Below are 26,243 nucleotides of genomic sequence, written 5' to 3' on the forward strand. Positions count from 1 at the left end.
TGTCAGCTATTTCTCCACTAACTCACCACAAAAAGATCTTATTTCTGTTACAAGTGGACAGTTGAAGCGTCTGATGGAAAAAGCCACTGTCCTTGTGAGACAGACTGGCTCTACAGAGAAAGTGGAGGTTGGGCTAACAGCAGTGATGTAATGGGATCTGTGACTTTTTAAACATGACCTTTGCACATGGAGGTGTGAATGTGCCATCTTTGTGGAGGTCAGAGAGCAACTGGGAAAGGTCAGTTCAGCTGTCTGCTTTCTGTTATTAAAGTGAGGGCTGTGAGTATTTGATGATTTTTCAGTAATAACAGCAGGTTTATTTTATCAGTTTGCCCAATATACGCCTACTTTATAAACACCAAAGAGTGCTTTCTGTGCCACATAATTTACTGAGATGAACAAATTCCAGTTGAATAAAGCAGCAGAGGAAGCCCTAACATAAGTGTCCCAGCTGGTTCAGACGGGCGCTCACACTGCAGTCATTCCAGTTGACCTGCCAAGAAGTGGCTTAGACTGGCCTTGGTCACCACAGTCTTGTACAGGAGTGATTCCTACACACGTAGGCGTGAGCACTCATTACAAACTAGACCCAATGTTAGGACACGGCCCAACTTCATTCTGACAGGTGCTTTACTGTAACCCAGAGGATCATGGGAGGAAATTAGAAATGTGAATGTGAGAGGAGTCAAGGGTCAGGGCAGTGTCACACGCAGATCTGATGCATATTGTCAGGTGGGGAAAGCCTTCGTTCTCCACATTCCCTATTCCCCATGGTGCTCTTATTCAAAGAGCCCAGTTGAAATGCCGGATTCGGTCTTGAAGATGAAGCTTGCCCTTATAATGACTGTGCCCAAAAAGACACTTCTAAAAAGACTGATGGAGACCCACAGAACTGGTAAAAACAGAATAGTGCACTGTGTCTTGTTACAGATGAGGGCTGCTGGGAACTGTATTAAAGAAACTGTTGATTCTTCACAGTGTTTTGTCAAGCATTTATTAAGTGTGCTCAATGTTGGGAAGGTGGTAGTGAGCAGAAACCCAGGGTACCAGCGAGCTATGCACAGGAGTGAGGCTCTGCTCCATTCTGATGAAGTCACTAATACTGAGAGGAGACCATGATGACACAGACCTACTGCAGGAGTAGCAGAAGCAAGAAGAAAGCTCTAAGATTCCACAAAAGGATGAGCAAAGGCTGTGGTGTGGCTGCCCCTGACTAGGGTGGGTAGGGTAGGTAGGAGGACTTCCTGCTCCTTAGAGGACATGGGGGCCTGATCCAGTTGACTGGAGGAACAGCTGTTACTGTCAGGAGAAGGCAGGACAAGTGAGATGACTAGAGAGGAGCCAAGAAACAACCTGTCAGGTATGGAGCCTGGCTGAGCAGTAGCAGGTCAGAGCTGGAGGGGACTGGATCTGTCACAGGCTGTCTCCTGAGCCTGCTTGCACTTCAGGAGACTCCTGGCATCTGCACTGGTGGTCCTCAGGAGGTAGCAAGGACCCTGAGGTAGAGCCTGAGGGGTCCAGGTCCCCACATTCTTGAAATGAGCACAGGTTTTCTTGTAAGTCTGCGAGTGCCTCAAGCTTCTGCTTCATCTGGTTCAGCCTTTCTTCATATTCACAAGTTTTACTCTTGATTACTTTAAAAGAAGAAAGATGGCTTCAGTGTGTGCAGGAACATGATTAGGAATAGGTTACTGTCTCTAGTCCGGTTCAGTTCAGATAGCCACATTACAGCCACTGGACCTCAAATGAGGAGACAGAGTGGTCTGAGGAGACAGTCCATTTGCACCTTTGCTGCCCTTCCTGACTCAGTGTGGACGCCAGCACGTGTCTTATGAATTTGATTCCTTCCTGGTAGAACAAGCTTACACAGTATTCCTTCATTCAGACTCTGGAGTATGTGGCTGGCCTTCCAGTGACAACCCTTTCATGAGCACACCTCTGGCTCTAAGGACAGTGGAACATCTGCACTTTGGTTATGGTTTAGGAACAGAAAATGTTTACTGTAGAAACCAACCAAGGTGATTGCAGTTGGGTTTAGAATCTTCACAATTGAGCCTTAAAATTCTTAGTTGTCAGAATGACTGCATACCTGTACTCACCTTAAAATACTGGGCTGAGTCTTCCAGATCAGAAAGTCACTCTATCAGTTAGTGTCTTGACATGACCCTATCACATGCAGTGAGACATTTTCCAGACACATGGAGGTCCAGAGGAAATACAGGTTTTTAAAAGCTGGGTATTTTTAAGTTAGTCTTAAAAACAGAAGTCTGAAATGACTTAAAATAATGGTTCTGCTGACCACAACCGATTATTACAGAGTTCAATTAGGAACAAGTAACAGATCGTCACCCTAAAGTGACTGTGCACATTGAGGTGACACAAAATGCCTTCTCAACAGGGAAACCTGCTGTTTAATTGCTTTACTGACAGGCACATACTAGAAAAGATCACCGTCAGGCAGTGTGGTGTTATGCAATGAGAGTAGAGAAGGTACTCACACCAGTCCTGTGACAATCGGACTATCGCCCATAGCCAGAGGTGCAGCACACAGAAGTGTTTGCTGCTGAGAGGGGATCGCAAATGCAGGCTCCTTATGTTTGTTTCTGACAAGGTTTCACTGTGTCCCCTAGGCTGGCAATCCTCCTGCCTCACCCTTTCGACTGCTAGGATTACAGTTGTGCATCACAAAACACAGCTAAAACACATCACTCTTATGGAAGACTAGGTCTCCCTGTTCCTGCCTGCACACTACAATTTAAAAGCAAAAGCAAAACTGACAAAGGAAAAACCCAAAATCAAGGTATCTTGGATAGCCTTACTTTTTTTCTTTTCTCGATTAATTTTAGAATGGTAGTACTCAGTGGTTCCAGATATATGCTTTGATGACAAATCTTAGGAAAAGAACCAGAGAGAAGGACAGGGGCTGTGGGACAGACCACTAATGATACCTTCTTGCTGCCTTGGGGCAGAGAGGCTGCAGGAAGGCTCCTGACTTCCAGCCTGGGCCTGTCTATGCAATGGTCAGAATATTCTAGATTAGGGCCAAAGCCAGTCACTTCTCTGTATCCACAGTGTTTTTTGTCTCCCTGGAAAACACAGCACTGTATTCCAGCCCGTACAAACAACTGTTGTTTCTAAACAGTGGTCTATCATTCTCTGTTGGTCTGTCTAGCTGTCCTTCTGTCTTTCCATCTGCCTTACTGTCCATGTTTCTATTTCTCTATTGTCTATATCTTTTTCTATGCGTACTATTATGGAGGGTTTCTGCAGGATTTTTTTTCTCTCCCTGTCATGCTGGTTTTATGGGATCTTTTTATTTGATGAAAAGTGTTCACTAACTTGTCACCCATCATTGTGATCTGAATCATAAATGTCTCTAAATGTTCCTTATTTTATGAATCACCTACCTTCTTGGAATTTTCTTAGTATGTCTCCAAATAGTCCACAGTCAAACAGTAAGGTCTTGATCCCTTCATAGTCTAGAGGGAGAAACAGTTTCCTGTGTTAATTTTAATATGAATAAGTCACACAGGGAGAAAGAGAAAATAACCCCAACAGGAAGAGAGAGGATCAGAGAAGGGCAGCTCAGTGCAGGCCCAGCAGGGAAGTGGGAGAAGTCTCAGCTCACTGTCTCTGTGCAGCCAGGACTTCTGGGGAGGGAGCACCTGTGCTCCAGGGAGCCCCAGGTGATTAGGAGGCACCCCAAACATTGAGAGTTCTTAGTCTTGAGAAAATAAGCAAATAAAAATTACAAAACAAAAGTCCTCCTTGAAACTGCTAACATATCCTTTGGTTTTGTCATTATTTGCATGTGTGTTCTGTGACACGGGCACAAATAATACTTCAAAACAGGTTTATCTGTGTGTGTGTGTGTGTGTGTGTGTGTGTGTGTGTGTGTGTGTGTGTGTCCTAGAGTTCATACAAGTGTCAGATTCCCAGGAAGTTGAGGGTCCAGGCAGTTGTGTGCTGCCAGATACGGCTGAAAGGACTGAACTCAGGACCTCTTCAACAATCTGTGTTATTCAGCACCAAGGTATCTACTTGACGCCTGTTATAGTTTTCTTAAGGCCCTTGATTTATTAAGAAATAGAACTTGAGGTGCATCAAAATTATAACCTCGATGCTGATTCACAGCACCCACGTTGTGTGGTTTACAACTGTCTATAATTCTGGCTCCAAGGGATCACACAGTTGTATTCTCTGAGGGCATTTAGACTCACATGTCCACCTCCTACACACACACACACACACACACACACACACACACACACACACACACACAGACACACAGGCACACACACTAAATATACTAAATATATATCTTCAAACAGTGACTGCAGCTGGTATAATACACCAGCCGAATTAACAGAACACAGTTTCAATGATTTCTCCTCACAGGTGAGTACACCTCTGAGAAAGAGATCTCCTGGTCTCAGAGCATTTTTGGCACTAAATATAAAATCTGTGACTTTCAATATCTTCTTGATTTGCTAACTTAAATTCTTTAGATTACTTCTTAGTTTGTGTATCAGTGTTTTGCCCATGTGTACATATGGGTACCATGTTCATCCCTGGTAACTGGACAGGACAGAAGACAGTGTTGGATTCCCCTCAAACTGGAGATATGGTTGTGAGCCACCATGCAGATGCTGGGGACTGACCTTGAGTCTTCTGCAAGTGAAGTGGTGTTCTTGACCACTGAGCCATCTCTCCAGCCCATGATGTGTGTTCTTAAAGAATGGGTTAAAGAAGGGAGGGAAAGCATGAGAAGGTGTGTTTTCTAGAATGTGTTTACATTTAGCCCACTCAGCACCTGACTCTGAAGCAGTCTCATCCATGAATCTTCCATGAATTGAATCCATTTTTTCTAGTATCTGTTCAAATAATTCAGTAAGAAGTCCTGCTTCCAGGCATTTCTTAAGAAAAGGAGCTTTGACAGCTGCATCTACAAACAAAGGATGCATTGTTAGGAGGAAATGGACAGTGATTCACATCATGTGGTCACTATGTACTTTACCAGTTGATGGGTGAGCATACGTGTCTCATTGTTCTGTAGTTCAAAGAGTAAATGGTCCAAAATGAAATTTCTCTGCTTATAACTGTATAATTTAATATAGTTTTGTAAGATGCTTGAGATGACAGTCCCTAATATTTGTCACAGATTTGGCATAGTAAGGACATAGCCACCTGTCCCTGTGTGGGGTAGCATACCACAGAACTGTGGCCTCAGACAAACATCCCAGCCCTTTTAAGTGTGTCTTCTCAGAATGAGAAGAAAGGGGCCATTCCAGCTCCAAGAACTTTGACACAGCAGTGTTGTAATGGACTGCATAGCTATAGTAAGGATTGGTGTCCTTATTACATACATATCAGATGCCCACAAGAATAAAGATCGAAGCATGACAACATTTCTATAAATATTTGGAGGTCACCACGTTTGTACAGCCATCACTGAGGACAAACCTTTGTGGCCGTGAGGCTCTTCCTTCATGAGTCTTTTAAATCTACTGAATTTCATCTTTTTTGGCTGGAAAAGAAAACCAAGAGTATATTGACTTTTCATATTGGCCTGGAATAGCACACAAATCAAATGTTCTGCTACATAATCAAGTCTATGAATCAAATCTAACAACACAAACAATGTATTATACAAACTTTCTCTTTCAGCTTGGTCTTGATGAACTCCTGGATCCAAGTGGCACTGTTAAATAGCTAGGGCCTACAGGGTGTGCTGTTTGTGCTCTGAATAAGAAGGAGCGATTGTTGTCTGATATTAATTCAATGTATAGGAACTGATATAAAAACTGTTTCAAAACTCTCCAACTTCTTTTACATTTTAGTTCTCCTAATCCAGAAATTTTTAAGTTAGAAATTTGGTTAGGTATGGACCATGTAGCTGGGAAACACTTGGTTATGAATGAGTGCTTGTCTGTACTCTCAGCCTGTTTAGGACTAAGTGCTGTGAAAGGACACAGGTTTGCACTAACATGCTTCAAGGAATGATTGACAGAAGCTAAGGAATGACGTCATCCCCTCTGCCTCTAGTCTCCTACTATTCTTAGTATGCTTTCTCCAGGTCAGGATGATCTGTTCTTCCTGAGTGCAGGATTCTCTCCAAGATGCCACCCTAAGAGCAGCTTCCGCTCCACTGAGAACACACAGGAAGGATGGCGTGCATATGCCAACTCCTCCAGTGACTTGAAAACTGTGAGTCTCTGGCATTTAGAAATCTAAGTAAGGACATTATGTGAAGAAATTAGGTCTAAGTCAAATTACCTCTGTGGGAGGGCCCGATGAGAGACTTTTCTTCTTTCCTGTCTTCTTCACGCTTGGACTATCAGCTAAAAGAGAAACCATTCAAGATTTGGACTATGCAAAGCAAGACTGCCGAGTGGGTGTGGTGCACACTTTAATCTCAGCACTGAGGAGGCAGAGGCAGGTGGACCTACAGGGTGAAGGCTAGCCAGATCCCCAGAGTGAGATCCAGGACAGCAAGGGCTGTCTCGAATGTTTGTGTGTGTGTGTGTGTGTGTGTGTGTGTGTGTGTGTGTGTGTGTGTGTGTGTTACTGTATGCATTGTTAAAACAAATCCTTTAACTGGATAAACTTGTACAAAAACATGTGCAGATATGGAATTTAAAAATGGCAGATGGTGTTTCATTGAACAGAATAAACAGAATCCTCAACTCTGGCTATAGATAATGATGAAAAGGTACAATATTATCAAAGTTCTCCTATCTGGATCATATGTGCTCAAGCTAATGCTTGCAAAGATGTGGGCAGTCCTGTTGTCTTCATCTAGAGTAGGCTTCTTAGTAAACAATTATCCATATACCTCAGTCTGTCCTGGAATTGTGTGAGAGACACACACAGAAAGAGACAAACGCACACTTATTACTATCCCCATTCCCTGTCTATATACACTAATGTAAAGGAACCCTTTTAGTACTTTCCAATGAGTTATAAACCAATGACAATGACTAGAGGTGGCTCAGTGCTTGTGAGCCCTCACTGCCCTTCCACAGGAACGAGGTCCCCTTCCCAGCACCCACATGGTGACTCACAACCATCTGTAACCGAAGGCATCCACACAAAGGGGCTCATAAAATATTACAAATGAGAAGAGATTAGATTATCTCAGATTTCAGTTAAGTAGTGAGCTTTCTTCAAACTCACTTCAGAAACTTACCACGTTCAGTGGTCTCTTCTTGCTGTGGAGGATGTTCTGGGCAAAATATTCTGAAAATACAGATTTTTAAAGAATCACCGAATCTTTTAATTTGTAGAGATCCACAAATGGATCCTCTAACAGTTTTTCCTCTGCATCCCCAGTGCTAGGAGAAAAGCTACATGACACTACACTGGCTGAAGTATTCATTTTTAAAAATAAATGTTTCTAAGTCTGCATCAAATTGTGAGTCCACACCCGATGTGTGTGAGGGTGGCCACAGATTTTGTGCCCTCTGAGCAGTAGAAAGAGGACTCTGGTCTCTGAAGGTGTGAATGCTGGGTGAGCATTTTGAGCCGTATTAGCTCCTATGCTGTGATGAGGGGCATCTGAAGACCTAGGGTGTAGGATTTGAAGTTTCAGTCCGACGACCCACAATTCTGCTGATCTTCACAGATCACACAGACACTTGTGCAGTACTGTGGAGAACAACTTTTGAAGGTCAGACTTGGATTTGGCCAGTGTCTTCAGAGGGAAGGCAGCACAGCAGGCTGGAGGACTGCAGTGAGGAACTGTAAGGGACTTCTCTGCCCAGGCTTGCCTTTGTCTCAGCCCTTAGCAGACCTAGGGTCTTCCTGTTACCCAGTGCCCTCCATGCAGCCTTCCCAGCAGCACCCAGCTTAGTCACCTCCTCTGGATCTGCATCCTCTGAGCACCTTTCATTTGGTCTCAATTGCATTCCCAGAGGGACTTGGATTTGGGTCCTATCTCTCCTGAACATTGATTTTAGGTTTATATACCATGCTTACCTAGGAGTTTTTGTAACATAAAGAAGTCTAGAAAATATTAGCATAGACTCTCACCTGTGTCTTCCCTGTCCCCAGTGTCAATAATTTTGAGTCTAGGCAAAGCCCCTTTCTACTTCGGAATCTCCCATGAGCCCGTGTCCATTGTGTCCTCTCTGCACTAATGTGCCAACCTGATGATGTCTTGTCTGGTTCATTCTCTCTGAGTATCCCTCAGCACCTTGTGAGGTGTCTCAGTTATTCTATGACCCTCAATGTTGAAATTAAATATCTAAGAACATAGAAGCCCACTTGTTCCTTACTGAAATAATTAAAACTTTTTTTTGAATAGAGTAAGTACTTCCGGTGTGGTCAATAAACAGTTTTTTAAAGTTCTCTCTGTGATTTCAAGGCCAGCCTGGTCTACTTGGTAAGATTCTGTCTAAAAAACAGAAACTATTTACAGTAGGTATTTAGTCACTTTCATTTGATTGTGTGTTTATTAATGACTTTCACAGTAAAGTGAGTTCCTTCTGAACATCAACAATGAATGTGAAGTTCTTCTATCTGTTTATCAATAATACATACATAAAAATACTGTTTACCACTGAATGCGCTTTTACAAACAGTAACAAGCTAAGGGCTGGCAAGTGGACTCTGAAGATAAAGGTGTTTGCTGTCAGCTCTGACAGCCTCAGTTCCATGCCTGGGTCCAAGGTGGGAGGACAGACACATGACTTGTGGATGTGTGAGTGAAGGAAGGTGTTTTTCTGTTGCAGAGAAAAACAGGCCTGAACTGGCTCCTGTGTCTTGTAGGACATGCATGCTACCATTATGAATAAAGCTCTCCCAGGAAGAAGAGAGTACAGAGAAGTTTTGGAAAGTCATAAAACCTTTGAATACTTCTTTTTCCCATCATGTGTAGAAATGAGAAGCTGAGTTCCTCATGGTGTCCCATAATCCTGTTCTCATGTGAAACTCATTTGCATAAATTAAGCCTGAGAAATATGTCACAGCCTAGCCATTCCTTACCCATCCCCACCTCTCCACCATGGAGTTTTAAAGCTATTTGATTACTTGTAAGTTCCAAGATCCTCATCAACTTGAGGAATTGCGTGGTCTTTTTTGGCACAGACATAGTGGTAACTCTTCCTACAGGATGACAAATCACATCCCACGGTGGCACCTCCTTTGTTACACAGTGAGCATTTCTATAGAAGAACAGATCATAATGAGTTAGTATTGTTTCTTTGCTAAAAAAGTAAGGATGTTCTTAAATATTATTTAAGCCAACAGACATGTGTTTTGTCCTGGATATCACTGACATATCCCAGTCTTCACGGGCACACAAAAGATTTGGTAACCCATGAGGAAGTTTCCACGAAACTGTAGCCAACTGGAAGAGAAGGCTGGTATAGACATTTGTATCAAGTTTTACACAAATACAAAGCATGTAGGTGCTTACCAGAAACACTATTAAAAAAGAAAAACATCCCTCTTATAATGAAGTTTTCCTGGGGGAAGTTAGTGGAGGGTGACATCCAAAGGGGGGTGTCCCCTTTCCAAAAGAGAAAAGGAAGGTAGAATTGGGGGAGGACTTTTGTGAGTGAGTACTAGGGGGAGAGGGAGGGCTGGTATTGGGTTGGAAAGTGAATAAATACGAGCTTTTTAGAAGATCTTTTAAAAGCAAAGCTAGCCAGCTTCTTTATCGATAGGCAGGGAATTGGTTGGCGGACATTGATCCTGATATCAGAGCAGTTCCTATTGTGTCACTAAACATTGTGACTTCAGCTGGCACTCTCCATGGCTTCCTCTTAGACAGACCTTTCTCTCTGGGATGGTGGTACCCTCTCTACGGAGTTGCTACTGAAGGAAAAGTGAAATAAAGGGTCCTGTTGTGAATGTGCAGAGAGTGAACAACACTAACAGCAGAGCTGAACAACACGTTATCTCTTTTGATCAGGTTTTTATTTCCATTCTATCTGATGTTACATGGATGGCGGAGAGAGACCTTAGGCGCTGTGTGCCTGCACAAGCTTTTGTGCACTACCAGAGACTTATCCTGTGATGACAGGCAGGCCAGTCATGACCCAGGCTGCTTGGCTCTATCCTTTGACTAAAGGAGGTCTAAGCAGAAATGGGACAGCACTTTTGGGATCCCAGGTAAGGATGCGAACATAATACGTAAGGAAAGACACAAAGAAAAGTCAAACGTAGATGAATAATAAGATTAACATAGAGGTAGAGTTCTAGATCAAAGCTCCTGGTTTAGAGCACTTATTTAATTGTGGAGGAGCGACATAGCTGCATGAACACAGAAACACATGAGACTGCTACCTCACAATACACTTGCTGACAGTTCTGCCATGAGGATAAGTCCTGTCAGAGGATAGAATATCAGGTGACAAAATGCCTCCAGAAGGCCGGACTGTAGGCACACCTCTAGAGCATTACTTAATTAGCGATGGATAGGGGAGGGTCCAGAACACTGTGGATGGAGCCGTCTGGGCTAGCATCCCTCGGTCCTGTAAGAGAGAAGACTGACAAAGCCATGTGTAGCAAGCCATTAAGCAGGACTCATCCTTGGCCTCTGCCTCAGCTCCCGCCTCCAGGTTCCTGACCTTTTTGAGTTGCTGCCCGACTTCATTCACGATGGACTATGAGGTGAATATATAAGCCACATAAAACACTTCCTCCCCAACTTGCTTGGGTCCTTGGGCTTCACCACAGCAATGACAACCCCAACCTAGACATTTCCCCTGGGAATTCCTTACCTTTGTTCCCATGCTATGAAAGAGTTCAAAGGCCCTACTTTCTGAGGAGCCTTCGTGTGAGGATGATAGTGATCCCCCCAAAGCATGTACATGGCTGTTCTGTTACTGCCTCGGTACTGGCCTCTCTCCTCCATGAGGTAGGCACCCAGCAATTGTGCAGAAACCAAGGTTCTAGAAACACTTTTCACTGAGAGAATAGCTCATGCCACATGTTTGTTTCGCATCCCTTTCTGTTGCCTGCACTTCCAATGCATCACAGTTTCCCAATAGGAAAGTCCATGAAAACTCTCACGGATCACAACCGCTTTCTCCATATTCTGTTTACCCAGCTGCCCTCATTCTGGTCTGGGCTGTTTCCATGTAGACAAACTCTACAACAGTAGTTCTCATGTTGTGGGTCACGACCATAGGAATACATATATTCCATGGGCTTAGGAACCAGGAATCAGCTCAGTGGGTAAATTGCATTTATAAAGGGCCAAAGAAAATAAGTGAATGGTTGGTGGTTCCTAAGACCACTTGAAATATGTATTTTCTGTTGGAACAGACCCACAGCTTGAGAGAGACCCACCACTCTAGAATCCAATGGTAGATTTCCTTAACACTTGTCATGAACCAAAACCAATCAGCACAGAATAATGAAGCTTACATTTCAGTTGATGACCTGCCACTTTCTAATTAGAAGACAGTTTACATAGCTCCTGCTGACATAGATAATGAGGCTTTGCAACCTAACATACGTGTGTGTCTCCAGTCAATGATACCTTACTGTGGGTGTGACATCCTGTTTACTCATCTGTAAATGGCCTGTTATAAATGTAGCCAGGAGACACAGTTGACCTTGGAGGAGAGCCTCTGAGCCCTCCTCTTTCCTGGAAAGGCCCATATGCCCTCAGCTCCCAGGCAGATGCTGTCAGTGATAACCACCCAAACTGGTGCAGAAAGACATCAGTCACCTGTGACCTTCAGAGGACATTGTCCTCCATGTCAAGGATGAAGCCTTTTGCTCTGCATGCTGCCTGCAGCTCTGTGGCAGGACAGCAGAGGAAGAACTGAGATGGCGCTGTTGAGCTGTGAAATTGGAACTTGCTCTGCTGAAGTGACAGGAAGGACTTGTTCCAGCCTGTCTGACCAGTGTTTTCTCTCAGACAGAAGGGGCTCAAGCCTGCTCTCCTGATGTAAGCAGAGAGCGTCAGCTGAGGCAGGGTCTCACAGTCCACCTTCCAGCTCTCCTCATGTTTCTCGAAACTTACTTTACCTCAGACTCTGTTTTTAGGTGGAAGGTTTATTTTATTTTTACTTCTGTGTCTGAGAGAACAAGTCTGTAAGTACATGTCTCTGTGGAGGCCAGCAGTGGGCGTCTGATACCCTGGAACTGGAGGTACAAGCAGTTCTGAGTTGCCATTTGGTGATGGGGACCAAACTCAGGACTTCTGGATGGGTAGCAAGCATTCTGAACTGCTGCACCATGTCTCCACACCCATGAAGACTGTCCTTTGAACGTAGTACAAAAGACTCATGATTTATGGATAATAAGACATGTCAACTTACCAATCTTCTCCCTCTCCAGATCTCTTTCTTCACTGACTTTACAGCAAAGCTTCTGGCTGGATTACGTGGATCATGAGGACCACACTCCACCAGTCCTGATGAATACAGCTGCACAGTGAGAGAAACCCAGAGTTGGTGTGAAGCATTCCTGATGGACACAAGTCAGGGATGGTTCTGAACAGGGCTGAAGAGGATGCAGAGTGGACCAGGACTCAGAGCACTGGCCACTGTGCACTAGATAACCGGATGTGAGCCATGGAACTCCTGTGAGAACCCTCAGTCTGCAGACACAGTTGTCCTTGGTAACTGATCTCTTTTCAGGCAGACACCCCTGTTCCTGCCTAAGAATGCAGAGCAGGCAATGACTGAAGCCATGGAGTCAGAGAAACCAAAGCAAGGTACAGAGGCCATTCCTGGTGGCTTCCCAGGCCTTCTTAGAATTCAGTGACCATGGTTGCCTCCACAACCATATCACAGACCTTCACTCTGTTGTCCCTGTTGAGATAGGGTCTCACTGTGGCCTCTGTGGACTGAAACTCAGAGTAGAGTCCACCTGTCTCTGGTCCTGAGTGCTAGGACTAAAGCCATACACGGCTACACCTGGATCTCACGATGTTTTTAAAGATAGGGTCTTTCTACCCACCCCGCTTTACATGGAAGTTGGCTCTTCTCAGCTTCTTTGCAGTGGAAATGAGGTATGGGCGACCACAGCTACCCCCAAACTTCCTTGTGTGTTATAGCAGCCACAATCTCTTTTCTCTTCAGCATTTTAGAGGACGTTGAGATAGCTCTGTGCTTCCTCACGTGTACTATTCTTCCAGTTTTTCACAGGGTCTGCATCCAGCTCCCAGCTCGAGGCTGCCAGCTCACAATTGTCTGAACTCCAGCTCCACAGGGTCAACACATGGGTACACCCATACATTAAAATCTTTCTAAGATTTTCCTAAGTGTGTGTGTAGGCGTGTGTGTGTGTGTGTGTGTGTGTGTGTGTGCATTCATGAGTATGCGTGTTTGTGTCTGTGTTGTGTGTCTGCATGCAGAGAGGACAGCGACTTCCTTTGGCTTTTGCTCTCTACCACTCTTTGGTTTGTTTCTAAGATTGCTTTTTTTTTTTAATAAAAAAATGAGTGTTTTTCCTGAATGTATCTATCTATGTTTATCATATGCATGTTAATTTTCGCACAGGTTAGAAAAAGGTATTAGATCCCAGGAAGTGGACTTACAAATACTTGTGAGCCAACGCCTGTGTGCTGGGAACTGGACCTGGGTCCTCTACTAGAGCAATTTAACCACACAGCCATCTCTCCAGCCCCATTCTATCTTGTTTTTTGAGATAGCCATTCCTTGACCTTGGAGAGCTCACAAGTTCAGCTCACCTGGTTGGCCAGCAGGGTCCTCCTGTTTTTTTTTTTTTTTTTTAATTAACTTGAGTATTTCTTATATACATTTCGAGTGTTATTCCCTTTCCCGGTATCCGGGCAAACAACCCCCTTCCCCCTCCCCTTCCTTATGGGTGTTCCCCTCCCAACCCTCCCCCCATTGCCGCCCTCCCCCCACCAGTCTAGTTCACTGGGGGTTCAGTCTTAGCAGGACCCAGGGCTTCCCCTTCCACTGGTGCTCTTACTAGGAAATTCATTGCTACCTATGAGGTCAGAGTCCAGGGTCAGTCCATGTATAATCTTTAGGTAGTGGCTTAGTCCCTGGAAGCTCTGGTTGCTTGGCATTGTTGTTCATAAGGGGTCTCGAGCCCCTTCAAGCTCTTCCAGTTCTTTCTCTGATTCCTTCAACGGGGGTCCTATTCTCAGTTCAGTGGTTTGCTGCTGGCATTCGCCGTATTCTGGCTGTGTCTCTCAGGAGCGATCTACATCCGGCTCCTGTCGGTCTGCACTTCTTTGCTTCATCCATCTTGTCTAATTGGGTGGCTGTATATGTATGGGCCACATGTGGGGCAGACTCTGAATGGGTGTTCCTTCAGTCTCTGTTTTAATCTTTGCCTCTCTCTTCCCTGCCAAGGGTGTTCTTGTTCCCCTTTTAAAGAAGGATGAAGCATTCACATTTTGATCATCCGCCTTGAGTTTCATTTGTTCTAGTCATCTAGGGTAATTCAAGCATTTGGGCTAATAGCCACTTATCAATGAGTGCATACTATGTATGTCTTTCTGTGATTGCGTTAGCTCACTCAGGATGATGTTTTCCAGTTCCAAACATTTGCCTACGAATTTCATAAAGTCGTTGTTTTTGATAGCTGAGTAATATTCCATTGTGTAGATGTACCACATTTTCTGTATCCATTCCTCTGTTGAAGGGCATCTGGGTTCTTTCCAGCTTCTGGCTATTATAAATAAGGCTGCAATGAACATAGTGGAGCACGTGTCTTTTTTATACGTTGGGGCATCTTTTGGGTATATGCCCAAGAGAGGTATAGCTGGATCCTCAGGCATTTCAATGTCCAATTTTCTGAGGATCCTCCAGACTGATTTCCAGAATGGTTGTACCAGTTTGCAATCCCACCAACAATGGAGGAGTGTTCCTCTTCCTCCACATCCTCGCCAGCATCTGTTGTCCCCTGAGTTTTTGATCTTAGCCATTCTCACTGGTGTGAGGTGAAATCTCAGGGTTGTTTTGATTTGCATTTCCCTTATGACTAAAGATGTTGAACATCTCTTTAGGTATTTCTCAGCCATTCGGCATTCCTCAGCTGTGAATTCTTTGTTAGCTCTGAACCCCATTTTTTAATAGGGTTATTTGTTTCCCTGCGGTCTAACTTCTTGAGTTCTTTGTATATTTTGGATATAAAGCCTCTATCTGTTGTAGGATTGGTAAAGATCTTTTCCCAATCTGTTGGTTGCTGTTTTGTCCTAACCACAGTGTCCTTTGCCTTACAGAAGCTTTGCAGTTTTATGAGATCCCATTTGTCGATTCTTGATCTTAGAGCGAAGCCATTGGTGTTTTGTTTAGGAAATTTTTTCCAGTGCCCATGTGTTCCAGATGCTTACCTAGTTTTTCTTCTATTAGTTTGAGTGTATCTGGTTTGATGTGGAGGTCCTTGATCCACTTGGACTTAACCTTTGTACAGGGTGATAAGCATGGATCGATCTGCATTCTTCTACATGTTGACCTCCAGTTGAACCAGCACCATTTGCTGAAAATGCTATCTTTTTTCCATTTGATGGTTTTGGCTCCTTTGTCAAAAATCAAGTGACCATAGGTGTGTGGGTTCATTTCTGGGTCCTCAATTCTATTCCATTGGTCTATCTGTCTGTCTCTGTACCAATACCATGCAGTTTTTATCACTATTGCTCTGTAATACTGCTTGAGTTCAGGGATAGTGATTCCCCCTGAAGTCCTTTTATTGTTGAGGATAGCTTTAGCTATCCTGGGTTTTTTGTTATTCCAGATGAATTTGCAAATTGTTCTGTCTAAATCTTTGAAGAATTGGAACGGTATTTTGATGGGGATTGCATTGAATCTGTAGATTGCTTTTGGTAAAATGGCCATTTTTACTATATTAATCCTGCCAATCCATGAGCATGGGAGATCTTTCCATCTTCTGTGGTCTTCTTCAATTTCCTTCTTCAGTGTCTTGAAGTTCTTATTGTACAGATCTTTTACTTGCTTGGTTAAAGTCACACCGAGGTACTTTATATTATTTGGGTCTATTATGAAGGGTGTCGTTTCCCTAATTTCTTTCTCGGCTTGTTTCTCTTTTGTATAGAGGAAGGCAACTGATTTATTTGAGTTAATTTTATACCCAGCCACTTTGCTGAAGTTGTTTATCAGCTTTAGTAGTTCTCTGGTGGAACTTTTGGGATCACTTAAATATACTATCATATCATCTGCAAATAGTGATATTTTGACTTCTTCTTTTCCGATCTGTATCCCCTTGACCTCCTTTTGTTGTCTGATTGCTCTGGATAGAACTTCAAGAACTATATTGAATAAGTAGGGAGAGAGTGGGCAGCCTTGTCTAGTCCCTGATTTTAGTGGGATTGCTTCAAGTTTCTCTCCATTTAGTTTAATGTTAGCAACTGGTTTGCTGTATATGGCTTTTACTATGTTCAGGTATGGGCCTTGAATTCCTATTCTTTCCAGGACTTTTATCATAAAGGGGTGTTGAATTTTGTCAAATGCTTTCTCAGCATCTAATGAAATGATCATGTGGTTTTGTTCTTTCAGTTTGTTTATATAATGGATCACGTTGATGGTTTTCCGTATAATAAACCATCCCTGCATGCATGGGATGAAGCCTACTTGTTCATGGTGGATGATTGTTCTGATGTGCTCTTGGAGTCGGTTTGCCAGAATTTTATTGAGTATTTTTGCGTCGATATTCATAAGGGAAATTGGTCTGAAGTTCTCTTTCTTTGTTGTGTCTTTGTGTGGTTTAGGTATAAGAGTAATTGTGGCTTCGTAGAAGGTATTCGGTAGTGATCCATCTGTTTCAATTTTGTGGAATAGTTTGAATAATATTGGTATGAGGTCTTCTATGAAGGTTTGATAGAATTCTGCACTAAACCCGTCTGGACCTGGGCTCTTTTTGGTTGGGAGACCTTTAATGACTGCTTCTATTTCCTTAGGAGTTATGGGGTTGTTTAACTGGTTTATCTGATCCTGATTTAACTTTGGTACCTGGTATCTGTCTAGGAAATTGTCCATTTCCTGAAGATTTTCAAGTTTTGTTGAATATAGGTTTTTATATTAAGATCTGATGATTTTTCAAATTTCCTCTGAATCTGTAGTTATGTCTCCCTTTTCATTTCTGATTTTGTTAATTTGGACACACTCTCTGTGTCCTATCGTTAGTCTGGCTAAGGGTTTATCTATCTTGTTGATTTTCTCAAAGAACCAACTTTTGGTTCTGTTGATTCTTTCTATGGTCCTTTTTGTATCTCCTTGGTTGATTTCAGCTCTGAGTTTGATTATTTCCTGCCTTCTACTCCTCCTGGGTGTATTTGCTTCTTTTTGTTCTAGAGCTTTTAGGTGTGCTGTCAAGCTGCTGACATATGCTCTCTCCTGTTTCTTTCTGCAGGCACTCAGCGCTATGAGTTTTCCTCTTAGCACAGCTTTCATTGTGTCCCATAAGTTTGGGTATGTTGTACCTTCATTTTCATTAAATTCTAAAAAGTCTTTAATTTCTTTCTTTATTTCTTCCTTGACCAGGTTATCATTGAGTAGAGCATTGTTCAATTTCCACGTATATGGGCATTCTTCCCTTATTGTTATTGAAGACCAGTTTTAGGCCGCGGTGGTCCGATAGCACGCATGGGATTATTTCTATCTTTCTGTACCTGTGGAGGCCCGTTTTTTGACCAACTATATGGTCAATTTTGGAGAAAGTACCATGAGGAGCTGAGAAGAAGGTATATCCTTTTGCTTTAGGATAGAATGTTCTATAAATATCTGTTAAGTCCATTTGGCTCATGACTTCTCTTAGTCTGTCTACGTCTCTGTTTAATTTCTGTTTCCATGATCTGTCCATTGATGAGAGTGGGGTGTTGAAATCTCCTACTATTATTGTGTGAGGTGCAATGTGTGTTTTGAGTTTTAGTAAGGTTTCTTTTACGTATGTAGGTGCCCTTGTATTTGGGGCATAGATATTTAGGATTGAGAGTTCATCTTGGTGGATTTTTCCTTTGATGAATATGAAGTGTCCTTCCTTATCTTTTTTGATGACTTTTAGTTGAAAATTGATTTTATTTGATATTAGAATGGCTACTCCAGCTTGCTTCTTCTGACCATATGCTTGGAAAATTGTTTTCCAGCCTTTCACTCTGAGGTAATCTCTGTCTTTGTCTCTGAGGTGTGTTTCCTCTAGGCAGCAGAATGCAGGGTCCTCGTTGCATATCCAGTTTGTTAATCTATGTCTTTTTATTGGGGAGTTGAGGCCATTGATGTTGAGAGATATTAAGGAATAGTGATTATTGCTTCCTGTTATATTCATATTTGGATGTGAGGTTATGTTTGTGTGCTTTCATTCTCTTCGTTTTGTTGCCAAGACGATTAGTTTCTTGCTTCTTCTACGGTATACCTTGCCTCCTTATGTTGGGCTTTACCATTTATTATCCTTTGTAGTGCTGGATTTGTAGAAAGATATTGTGTAAATTTGTTTTTGTCATGGAATATCTTGGTTTCTCCATCTATGTTAATTGAGAGTTTTGCAGGATACAGTAACCTGGGTTGGCATTTGTGTTCTCTTAGGGTCTGTATGACATCAGTCCAGGATCTTCTGGCCTTCATAGTTTCTGGCGAGAAGTCTGGTGTGATTCTGATAGGTCTGCCTTTATATGTTACTTGACCTTTTTCCCTTACTGCTTTTAATATTCTTTCTTTATTTTGTGCGTTTGGTGTTTTGACTATTATGTGACGGGAGGTGTTTCTTTTCTGGTCCAATCTATTTGGAGTTCTGTAGGCTTCTTGTATGCCTATGGTTTCTCTTTTTTTAGATTAGGGAAGTTTTCTTTATGATTTTGTTGAAGATATTTACTGGTCCTTTGAGCTGGGAGTCTTCACTCTCTTCTAAACCTATTATCCTTAGGTTTGATCTTCTCATTGAGTCCTGGATTTCCTGTATGTTTTGGACCAGTAGCTTTTTCCGCTTTACATTATCTTTGACAGTTGAGTCAATGATTTCTATGGAATCTTCTGCTCCTGAGATTCTCTCTTCCATCTCTTGTATTCTGTTGGTGAAGCTTGTATCTACAGCTCCTTGTCTCTTCTTTTGGTTTTCTATATCCAGGGTTGTTTCCATGTGTTCTTTCTTGATTGCTTCTATTTCCATTTTTAATTCCTTCAACTGTTTGATTGTGTTTTCCTGGAATTCTTTCAGGGATTTTTTGCGATTCCTCTCTGTATGCTTCTACTTGTTTATTAATGTTTTCCTGTGTTTCCCTAAGGGAGTTCTTCACGTCTTTCTTGAAGTCCTCCAGCATCATGATCAAATATGATTTTGAAACTATATCTTGCTTTTCTGTTGTGTTTGGATATTCCATGTTTGTTTTGGTGGGAGAATTGGGCTCCGATGATGCCACGTAGTCTTGGTTTCTGTTGCTTGGGTTCCTGCGCTTGCCTCTCGCCATCAGATTATCTCTAGTGTTACTTTGTTCTGCTATTTCTGACAGTGGCTAGACTGTCCTATAAGCCTGTGTGTCAGGAGTGCTGTAGACCTGTTTTCCTCTCTTTCAGTCAGTTATGGGGACAGAGTGTTCTGCTTTCGGGCATGTAGTTTTCCTCTCTACAGGTCTTCAGCTGTTCCTGTGGGCCTGTGTCTTGAGTTCACCAGGCAGGTCACTTGCAGCAGAAGAGTTGGTCTTACCTGTGGTCCCGAGGCTCAAGTTTGCTCGTGGGGTGCTGCCCACGGGCTCTCTGCAGCGGCAGCAACCAGGAAGACCTGTGCCACCCCTTCCGGGAGCTTCAGTGCACCAGGGTTCCAGATGGCCTTTGGTGTTTTCCTCTGGCATCAGAGATGTGTGTGCAGAGAGCAGTCTCTTCTGTTTTCCCAGGCTTGTCTGCCTCTCTGAAGGTTTAGCTCTCCCTTCCACGGGATTTGGGTGCAGAGAACTGTTTATCCAGTCTGTTTCCTTCAGGTTCCGGCGGTGTCTCAGGCAGGGGTCCTGCCGCTCCTGGGCACTCCCCCACGGGAGCCCAGAGGCCTTATACAGTTTCCTCTTGGGCCAGGGATGTGGGCAGGGGTGGGCAGTGTTGGTGGTCTCTTCCGCTCTGCAGCCTCAGGAGTGCCCATCTGACCAGGCAGTGAGGTCTCTTTCCCACGTGGTCTGGGAGCAGAGAGCTGCTGCGGGCTGGGATCCGCGGGTGTGGGACTTCCGGTCAGGGTCCTCCTGTCTTTACTCCACACCGTGGGACAGTGTATGCCAGGTGGAGATTTATGTATGGATCCTGGGGTGGAAGTCAGGACTTCATACTCAAGTTCCCAGCACTTCCCTAACTGAGCCACCAGCTTTCTAGCTCCAGAGAGCTAAGTCTCCCGAGTCACATAAACCTAAACAATGGGCTGGCTTTCACTTGAAGGTTAATGTCACAGAGAAACTCAAAAAACTGAAGAGCATGAGAAACATGAGAAAAAACTTGTGACACTTTCATAGGCAAATTTTTTTAATAAGAATGCTAAATCATTATGCAAACGTTCATTCTTGAATGTAGAAGTCAAATAATGGCCCTGAGAAGTAGTTCTGTGATTTGGCCATGATTTGGAGTTAGGGTTTCTTTGTGTTTCTGCTCTGCTGCCTCAGCCGCATTTACATGTTGTATCTATCGTGATTAAAAGTTGCTCTTTGAAAGATGCTGAGAGAAAAAGTTGGGCCAATGCTCATGCCTAGTTTTGATTAATAAATCGTTCTTCTGTGTGAGTAGATTCTTACACACTCAAACATACAGGACAGATACATAATTCAAACCAGATCTGACAGCTGGATGCGGCCCTATACACCATAAGTCTCAGCACTCAGGAGACTGGGGCACATAGACCTAATCGGCATTTCCACCTCAAAGGCCCTCTGCCCCTGCAGACATTATGGCTTCTGTCATCATAGTGTTCAAGCAGAGATCTTCCATGGTAGTTTGAGCCACCACAAGGTTTCTGGGAAAGGAAACTGGTTTGTTTGGAAGAACATTTAATGCTCTTAATCACTGAGCAATCTTTTCAGTCATAAACATGTAGTTTTAAAGTTATTTACCAGTAACTTACCAAACAGTTTTCATGAGCAGCTATATTTGCTGATGGTGCAAAGTAAATCACACTCCACTCATGACCATCAGGGCAGAGGGCACATGTCCTCTTCTCCATCTTCTCTGGAGACAGACTGCCACCTATAAATAATATCCAGGTTAAAACAGAAAAGCATTTATATGGCCTTGCTAGCTCCTCCAGGAAAAAGGCCCTCTTATGCTAGAGTCTTAACTCCTGGAACAATTACAAATCAACAATCTAGTCAGTGAAAAGTAGCATCTCTTGTGTGGTACAGCCTGTCTTCAGTGCTTAAGATCAGTGCTGTCAACAGAAAGAGAGCAAGCCACATAGGTTGGCTATGAAAAGCTTCTAGAGGCCTTACTGACGTGAATAAAATACATTTAAAAAATCTCTGATGATGTCTGAGACAGCAGTGTAGAGCAAAGATTGATTCCATGTCTATGTAGCAAAGACAGTAAGAGTAGGTTCACCTGTGTGGCCTATGAGCTCCCTTACCATGGGATCTTAGTAAGATTTACAGCAAGAGGCACATGCTTTGTCCTGCTGGTCCCAACTCCATTAGAAATCAGTTGGTCACCCCTATAACACTGTGTCACTCTTCTATCAGGGACATGTCCTGCCTTGCTTGTTGTTACAGTAACTCAGTATTCACACCATTGTCAGATTGTGGTCTGTCCAACGAACCTCATGGCACCTTTCAGTACTATGAAAGCTAGACAACAGGGAGGAATATGATTATTGCTTAATTTCTCTGTGACCTGTGCCTAATAATATGGTGTCTTTGGCAATAGGAACCTGTTATCAAGTTCTCACCTTGCCGCTGTACAGAGAATAGTGTCTAGAACAAACACACCACTGACCCCAAGGCTCAGGGAATATGGTAGAAGTTATGATGGAAGGTTGCTATGATCCAGAGAAACATTGTCCTCAAGACATTACAGAAATGCTGTGATCATGAACTCAAAGCAGCTGTGTTTGTAGCCAAGGGTGCCTGCAAAGGGTGTGCATAGGATCAAGCCAGTTAAAATTGAAGCTGGCATGGTGGTGGGGGTTGGTAGGCAGCACTCACTAACATCCACCTCTAACTGAGAAGATCTGTCAGTTGATGGTTTGTGGGGGAAGGTGTGTTGGTTTTCCTGTAGGGTGTGACCCCTCTTAGGCCTACCATGGTTTCATGGTTGAAAACACACGCACACACACACACACACACACACACACACACACACACACACATAGACACACACACACAGAGAGAGAGAGAGAGAGAGAGAGAGAGAGAGAGAGAGAGAGAGAGAGAATAATCTGGAGGTAGTAAACTACTCCACATGGAGAAAAAAAGCAAAGGAATATTTCAGAAACACAAGGTAAAAACAATCAACAAGGCAGGAGCAAGATGAAGATCCCAATGGATACGCCAGAACACCCCGTGTCTCTACAGGACACTATATAAAGATGGATATTCTACTATCTTTAAGGAAGTTTCCAGCTTAATGCAATTTCAATGTATATACATATATAAATACACTCATACATACATACGTACATAAACACATACATATATACATACATACTAGGGTATAGAGTACTAGCTCTGTAGATGAATGCTCTTACATGTTTTGCAGAGGAACAAGGCTCAGTCCCCAGCACCTACTTGGTGACCTATAGTTATTTCTATCTCTGGTCTATGGGGGGATCCTTTGCTTTCTTCTTCTACACACCAAATCAAGTGCATGGGGACTATACAATCATTTATGCAGGTGAGATAGTTATACACAAAATAAACCTCAAACATATACTAGTTGCAGGATGGTTACAGGCTGAAATAAATCATTAGTAACTGCAAATTTAACTGTAGACATCTCTGCCAAGTGGGTGAGGATAAGGGATCCCTGGGTTGTCTCAGGGATGGAAGGATGCTTTTGCTGAAATAGTGACTTCCCTTGGGCAGTGATCACTGCAATCACTGTTGATTGGAAGGGCTGAAAAGGTTTGGCATTAGTGCCTTCCTATTGTGTCTGCATTTCCTGCTTTAACCTGTGGGTCAGGTTCCTACTGGAAAGACAGGACTGGGGCAGGGTTATACTAGCCTGTCAGCCACAGCTCTCCTGCTGTCCTCTGTCTGAGAGAGGACTTCCTGTGCATTCTTGAGTTTATGATTTTCTAAGATAATTCCAGAAACCTGTGAACCACAAAGCTGACAAAAACCTGGATCATCATGTTCTTATGATACGAGAAAACCATCTCAAGGAGATTCTCACCATGGCCCTGAAAACATCAGCCTACACAACACATGTTTTTAGGACAATGATGGCTCTAAGAAACACACAACCCCAACCTGGTCCTCAGTATTCTCCAATTGCCCTCAAAGACCTGGACTTCCTTTCCAGATTGCCAGCATCTCCAATAAAGCCTAGCTTCTTTCTCAAGAGTATGTCTGCTCTACTCACTTTACAGTACAGAACTTCCAGAACGTTGGAGAGAGGACCCAAGATGGCCAAACAGGCCAATATAGAACTGTCATGTTCCTGAGTGCCCCAGGACCTAGAACTTTCCCAAATACTGCAAGCCCAGCTCCACCCCCAGCAGTGTCCTGAATTCCCCTGGGTTGTGGGGAGGGGGAAAAGAGTATGGCATGTTCCTGCAGGCCATCACTCTAATACTCACCAGTTGAGACTGGGCCACATGGTGGTGCTGTCTCTTCGGCCATGACTGGGCACTTGCACTCCTGGAAGTGCAACTGAGTTTCTAGTTTAGGGTTTACAGGTTCTGCTTCTAGCTTTTAGTTTCGTTTCTGTAAGCTTGTGTGGTGATCGGGAAGACCCAGTCGGGAGGGAGTGCACTCTGGGAGCAGTGCATGCTGGCAGATTTTCAACACTGCATAGTCAGGTTAAAAGTGCTCAGGACTGGTTTCTCTGCCAATGTGAGGAAACTGTGGCCAAAAATACCTTAGGGGAGGAAATGCTTTATATGACTAACAGGCTCCAGTCATCATGCAGAGAAGAAGGAAGAAAGCAGGGGCAGGAGGCTTTCTGGATGCTTCCCTTGGCTCCCTAACCCTGCTGTGCACTACAGCACACACACACCTGCCCCATGCTGGAGCTGCCCTCCCTGGAATGTCCCTCCCTCCATCAACCCAGTCAGGAAAACGTCACTCGGGCCACTCTGATGAAGGCAAATACGGTGAAGGTTCTGCTTCCCAGGTGTGTCACGTTGACAACTCCAAAAAGCCATCAATCAGCTTGAGAAAAACCACAGCAGACACCCCGACCTTGCCTGTGCTTAACTTAAGGAACAACTGATCTGTCCTCCTGAAACTGGTAACACACCCTTTGGTCTACCCAGGACTATCTTTAAATGACACAAAATCAAGACCCTAAACTCAGGTGTCAGTAAGGAGTCTTTATTTAGCACCCATGGGCTACAAAGCACCACAGAGATGCAGACTTTTCAGTCCCAGGGAAAAAGAAATATCCATGTAGGCACCAACATACAGGAAGTAGAATTTTAAAAGTTTATTCTTTTGTGGGGAAATCAAAGATAAACTCTAGGGGGCATGCACTCTAGGAGGACAAAGGGCAGCCTGTGCCTGGCAGAAGAAGGGCAAGTCAACAGGGCAACATGGACAGCCTGGGCAAAATGAAAGGTCCTAACACAGGATGACAAGGGCCTTGGGTAGGTCCTGGAGAAGTCCTTTCTCACAGTATCAGGAAGAACAGGTGAGCAAGACCCGTGCTTCTGAGGAAAGTGTCTACCTTCCAAGATCAAGACCAGGGAAATATGGGGGAAACTGAAACAAGGGGAGACAGAGGCCTTGAGGGGAAATAGCCCATGAATGCAAGTGTGTGTCTGTGTGTGTGTGTGTGTGTGTGTGTGTGTGTGTGTACACTTACTCATTGAAATAGTACATTAAGCTTCTAGAGCATGTCACTGTGTGTATTTTAGTGTGTGCCCATATGTGCCAAGACACATAGGGCAGGTAGAGTCCCTTCAGGTTACAGTAATTCTCTTCTCTCAAGTGGGTTCCAGGGTTTGATCTGTCTGTTATCCTTGAAAGATGTGCCTCTCCATGCCAAGTCATCTCTTTGGCCCATACCTAATGTCTTCAAAGACCAAGTACTCTTAAAGTCACAGCACAAAACAGGATTCTTGAAAGGAATCCTCTGTAACCGAAGTACCTTTGAGACAGATTCAGGTCAATCTCTATGAGTTAGAGGCCAGCAAGGTCTACATAGCCCCATCTCAAAAAACGAACAAACAAACAAACAAAAAACAACCAAACCAAAACAAAAAAACAAAAGAATCCTAAAGGAACCAAAGGAAAGGAAGCTCTTAGGAAGAAAATTACCAGGCACTGGAGACATGGACCAATGGGTAGAGCAAGAGTAGTATAGACATAGAATTTGAGTTCTCCTTTCATTAGTCCATAAAGAAATTTAGGGATGGGATGTGTACCCCTGAGTAATCTCAGGACAATAAGGGACAGAACAGAATGATTACTCACTGTGCTTGCTGGCACCCAGTGTAGATGAAAGTGCAAGGCAGGTTAAGAACACACTTTCTGAACAGAACAAGTTGGAGATTGATAAAGTATAACACCCAAGGCCCACACTCATTCACATGCAGGAAAAGAAAAACACAGGGTGGAAAAAGAGAGTGCAATTGACTGGGGCGGGACAAGCTTGAGATGGAAGGAAGAACAGCCAGGGAATGTGAGAGCAGGGAATGCGACACAGAACTAGCGCATACATGGCTGTGAGGTGAAGCAGAACCAGCTCTTGTACATGGCTGTGAGGTGAAGCAGAACTAGCGCTTGTACATGGCTGTGAGGTGAAGCAGAACTAGTTCTTGTACATGGCTGTGAGGTGAAGCAGAACTAGCGCTTGTACATGGCTGTGAGGTGAAGCAGAACTAGATCTTGTACATGGCTGTGAGGTGAAGCAGAACTAGCTCTTGTACATGGCTGTGAGGTGAAGCAGAACTAGCTCTTGTACATGGCTCTGAGGTGAAGCAGAACTAGCTCTTGTACATGGCTCTGAGGTGAAGACTTTGCAGTTGTTGCCTTAGCACAACAACAATGCATGATTGGCAGCTCTGTGCTACTTCCTAATACACACAGGAAACAATGAGTCTCGAATTGGTATTGAAGGACATCATGTCTGATCCTGGAAACCCAGCCATGTACTGAGCTAGTGAACTCATGGATCGTGGAGGAGAACCGACCACTGCCACCTTACTAATCCAGCACGACCCCTGACTCCACT

At 43.6% G+C, this 26,243-nt stretch overlaps 1 protein-coding gene across 2 annotated transcripts; it reads right to left on the reverse strand.

The window, feature by feature from the left end:
- Nucleotides 1–977: 977 nt before the first annotated feature.
- Nucleotides 978–25,378, reverse strand: Phf11 (PHD finger protein 11). Of its 2 annotated transcripts, none has more exons than NM_001024272.2 (10): nt 23,647–23,904; nt 20,980–21,101; nt 12,279–12,386; nt 9,031–9,164; nt 7,190–7,239; nt 6,277–6,341; nt 5,464–5,527; nt 4,814–4,945; nt 3,408–3,479; nt 978–1,634 (listed from the first exon to the last, which is right to left on the reverse strand). In NM_001024272.2, exons 1-10 carry the CDS (start codon nt 23,687–23,689, stop codon nt 1,414–1,416), a joined length of 1,011 nt encoding a protein of 336 aa, NP_001019443.1. In that variant the 5' UTR covers nt 23,690–23,904; the 3' UTR covers nt 978–1,413. The 2 variants fall into 2 exon arrangements, with proteins under 2 accessions (NP_001019443.1, XP_038949429.1); XM_039093501.2 differs by having other exon boundaries at nt 1,498–1,634; nt 4,662–4,945; nt 23,647–25,378.
- Between the last annotated feature and the right edge of the window lie 865 nt (nt 25,379–26,243).

This window comes from Rattus norvegicus, chromosome 15, assembly GCF_036323735.1.
Source record: "Rattus norvegicus strain BN/NHsdMcwi chromosome 15, GRCr8, whole genome shotgun sequence".
NCBI lineage: Eukaryota > Metazoa > Chordata > Mammalia > Rodentia > Muridae > Rattus > Rattus norvegicus.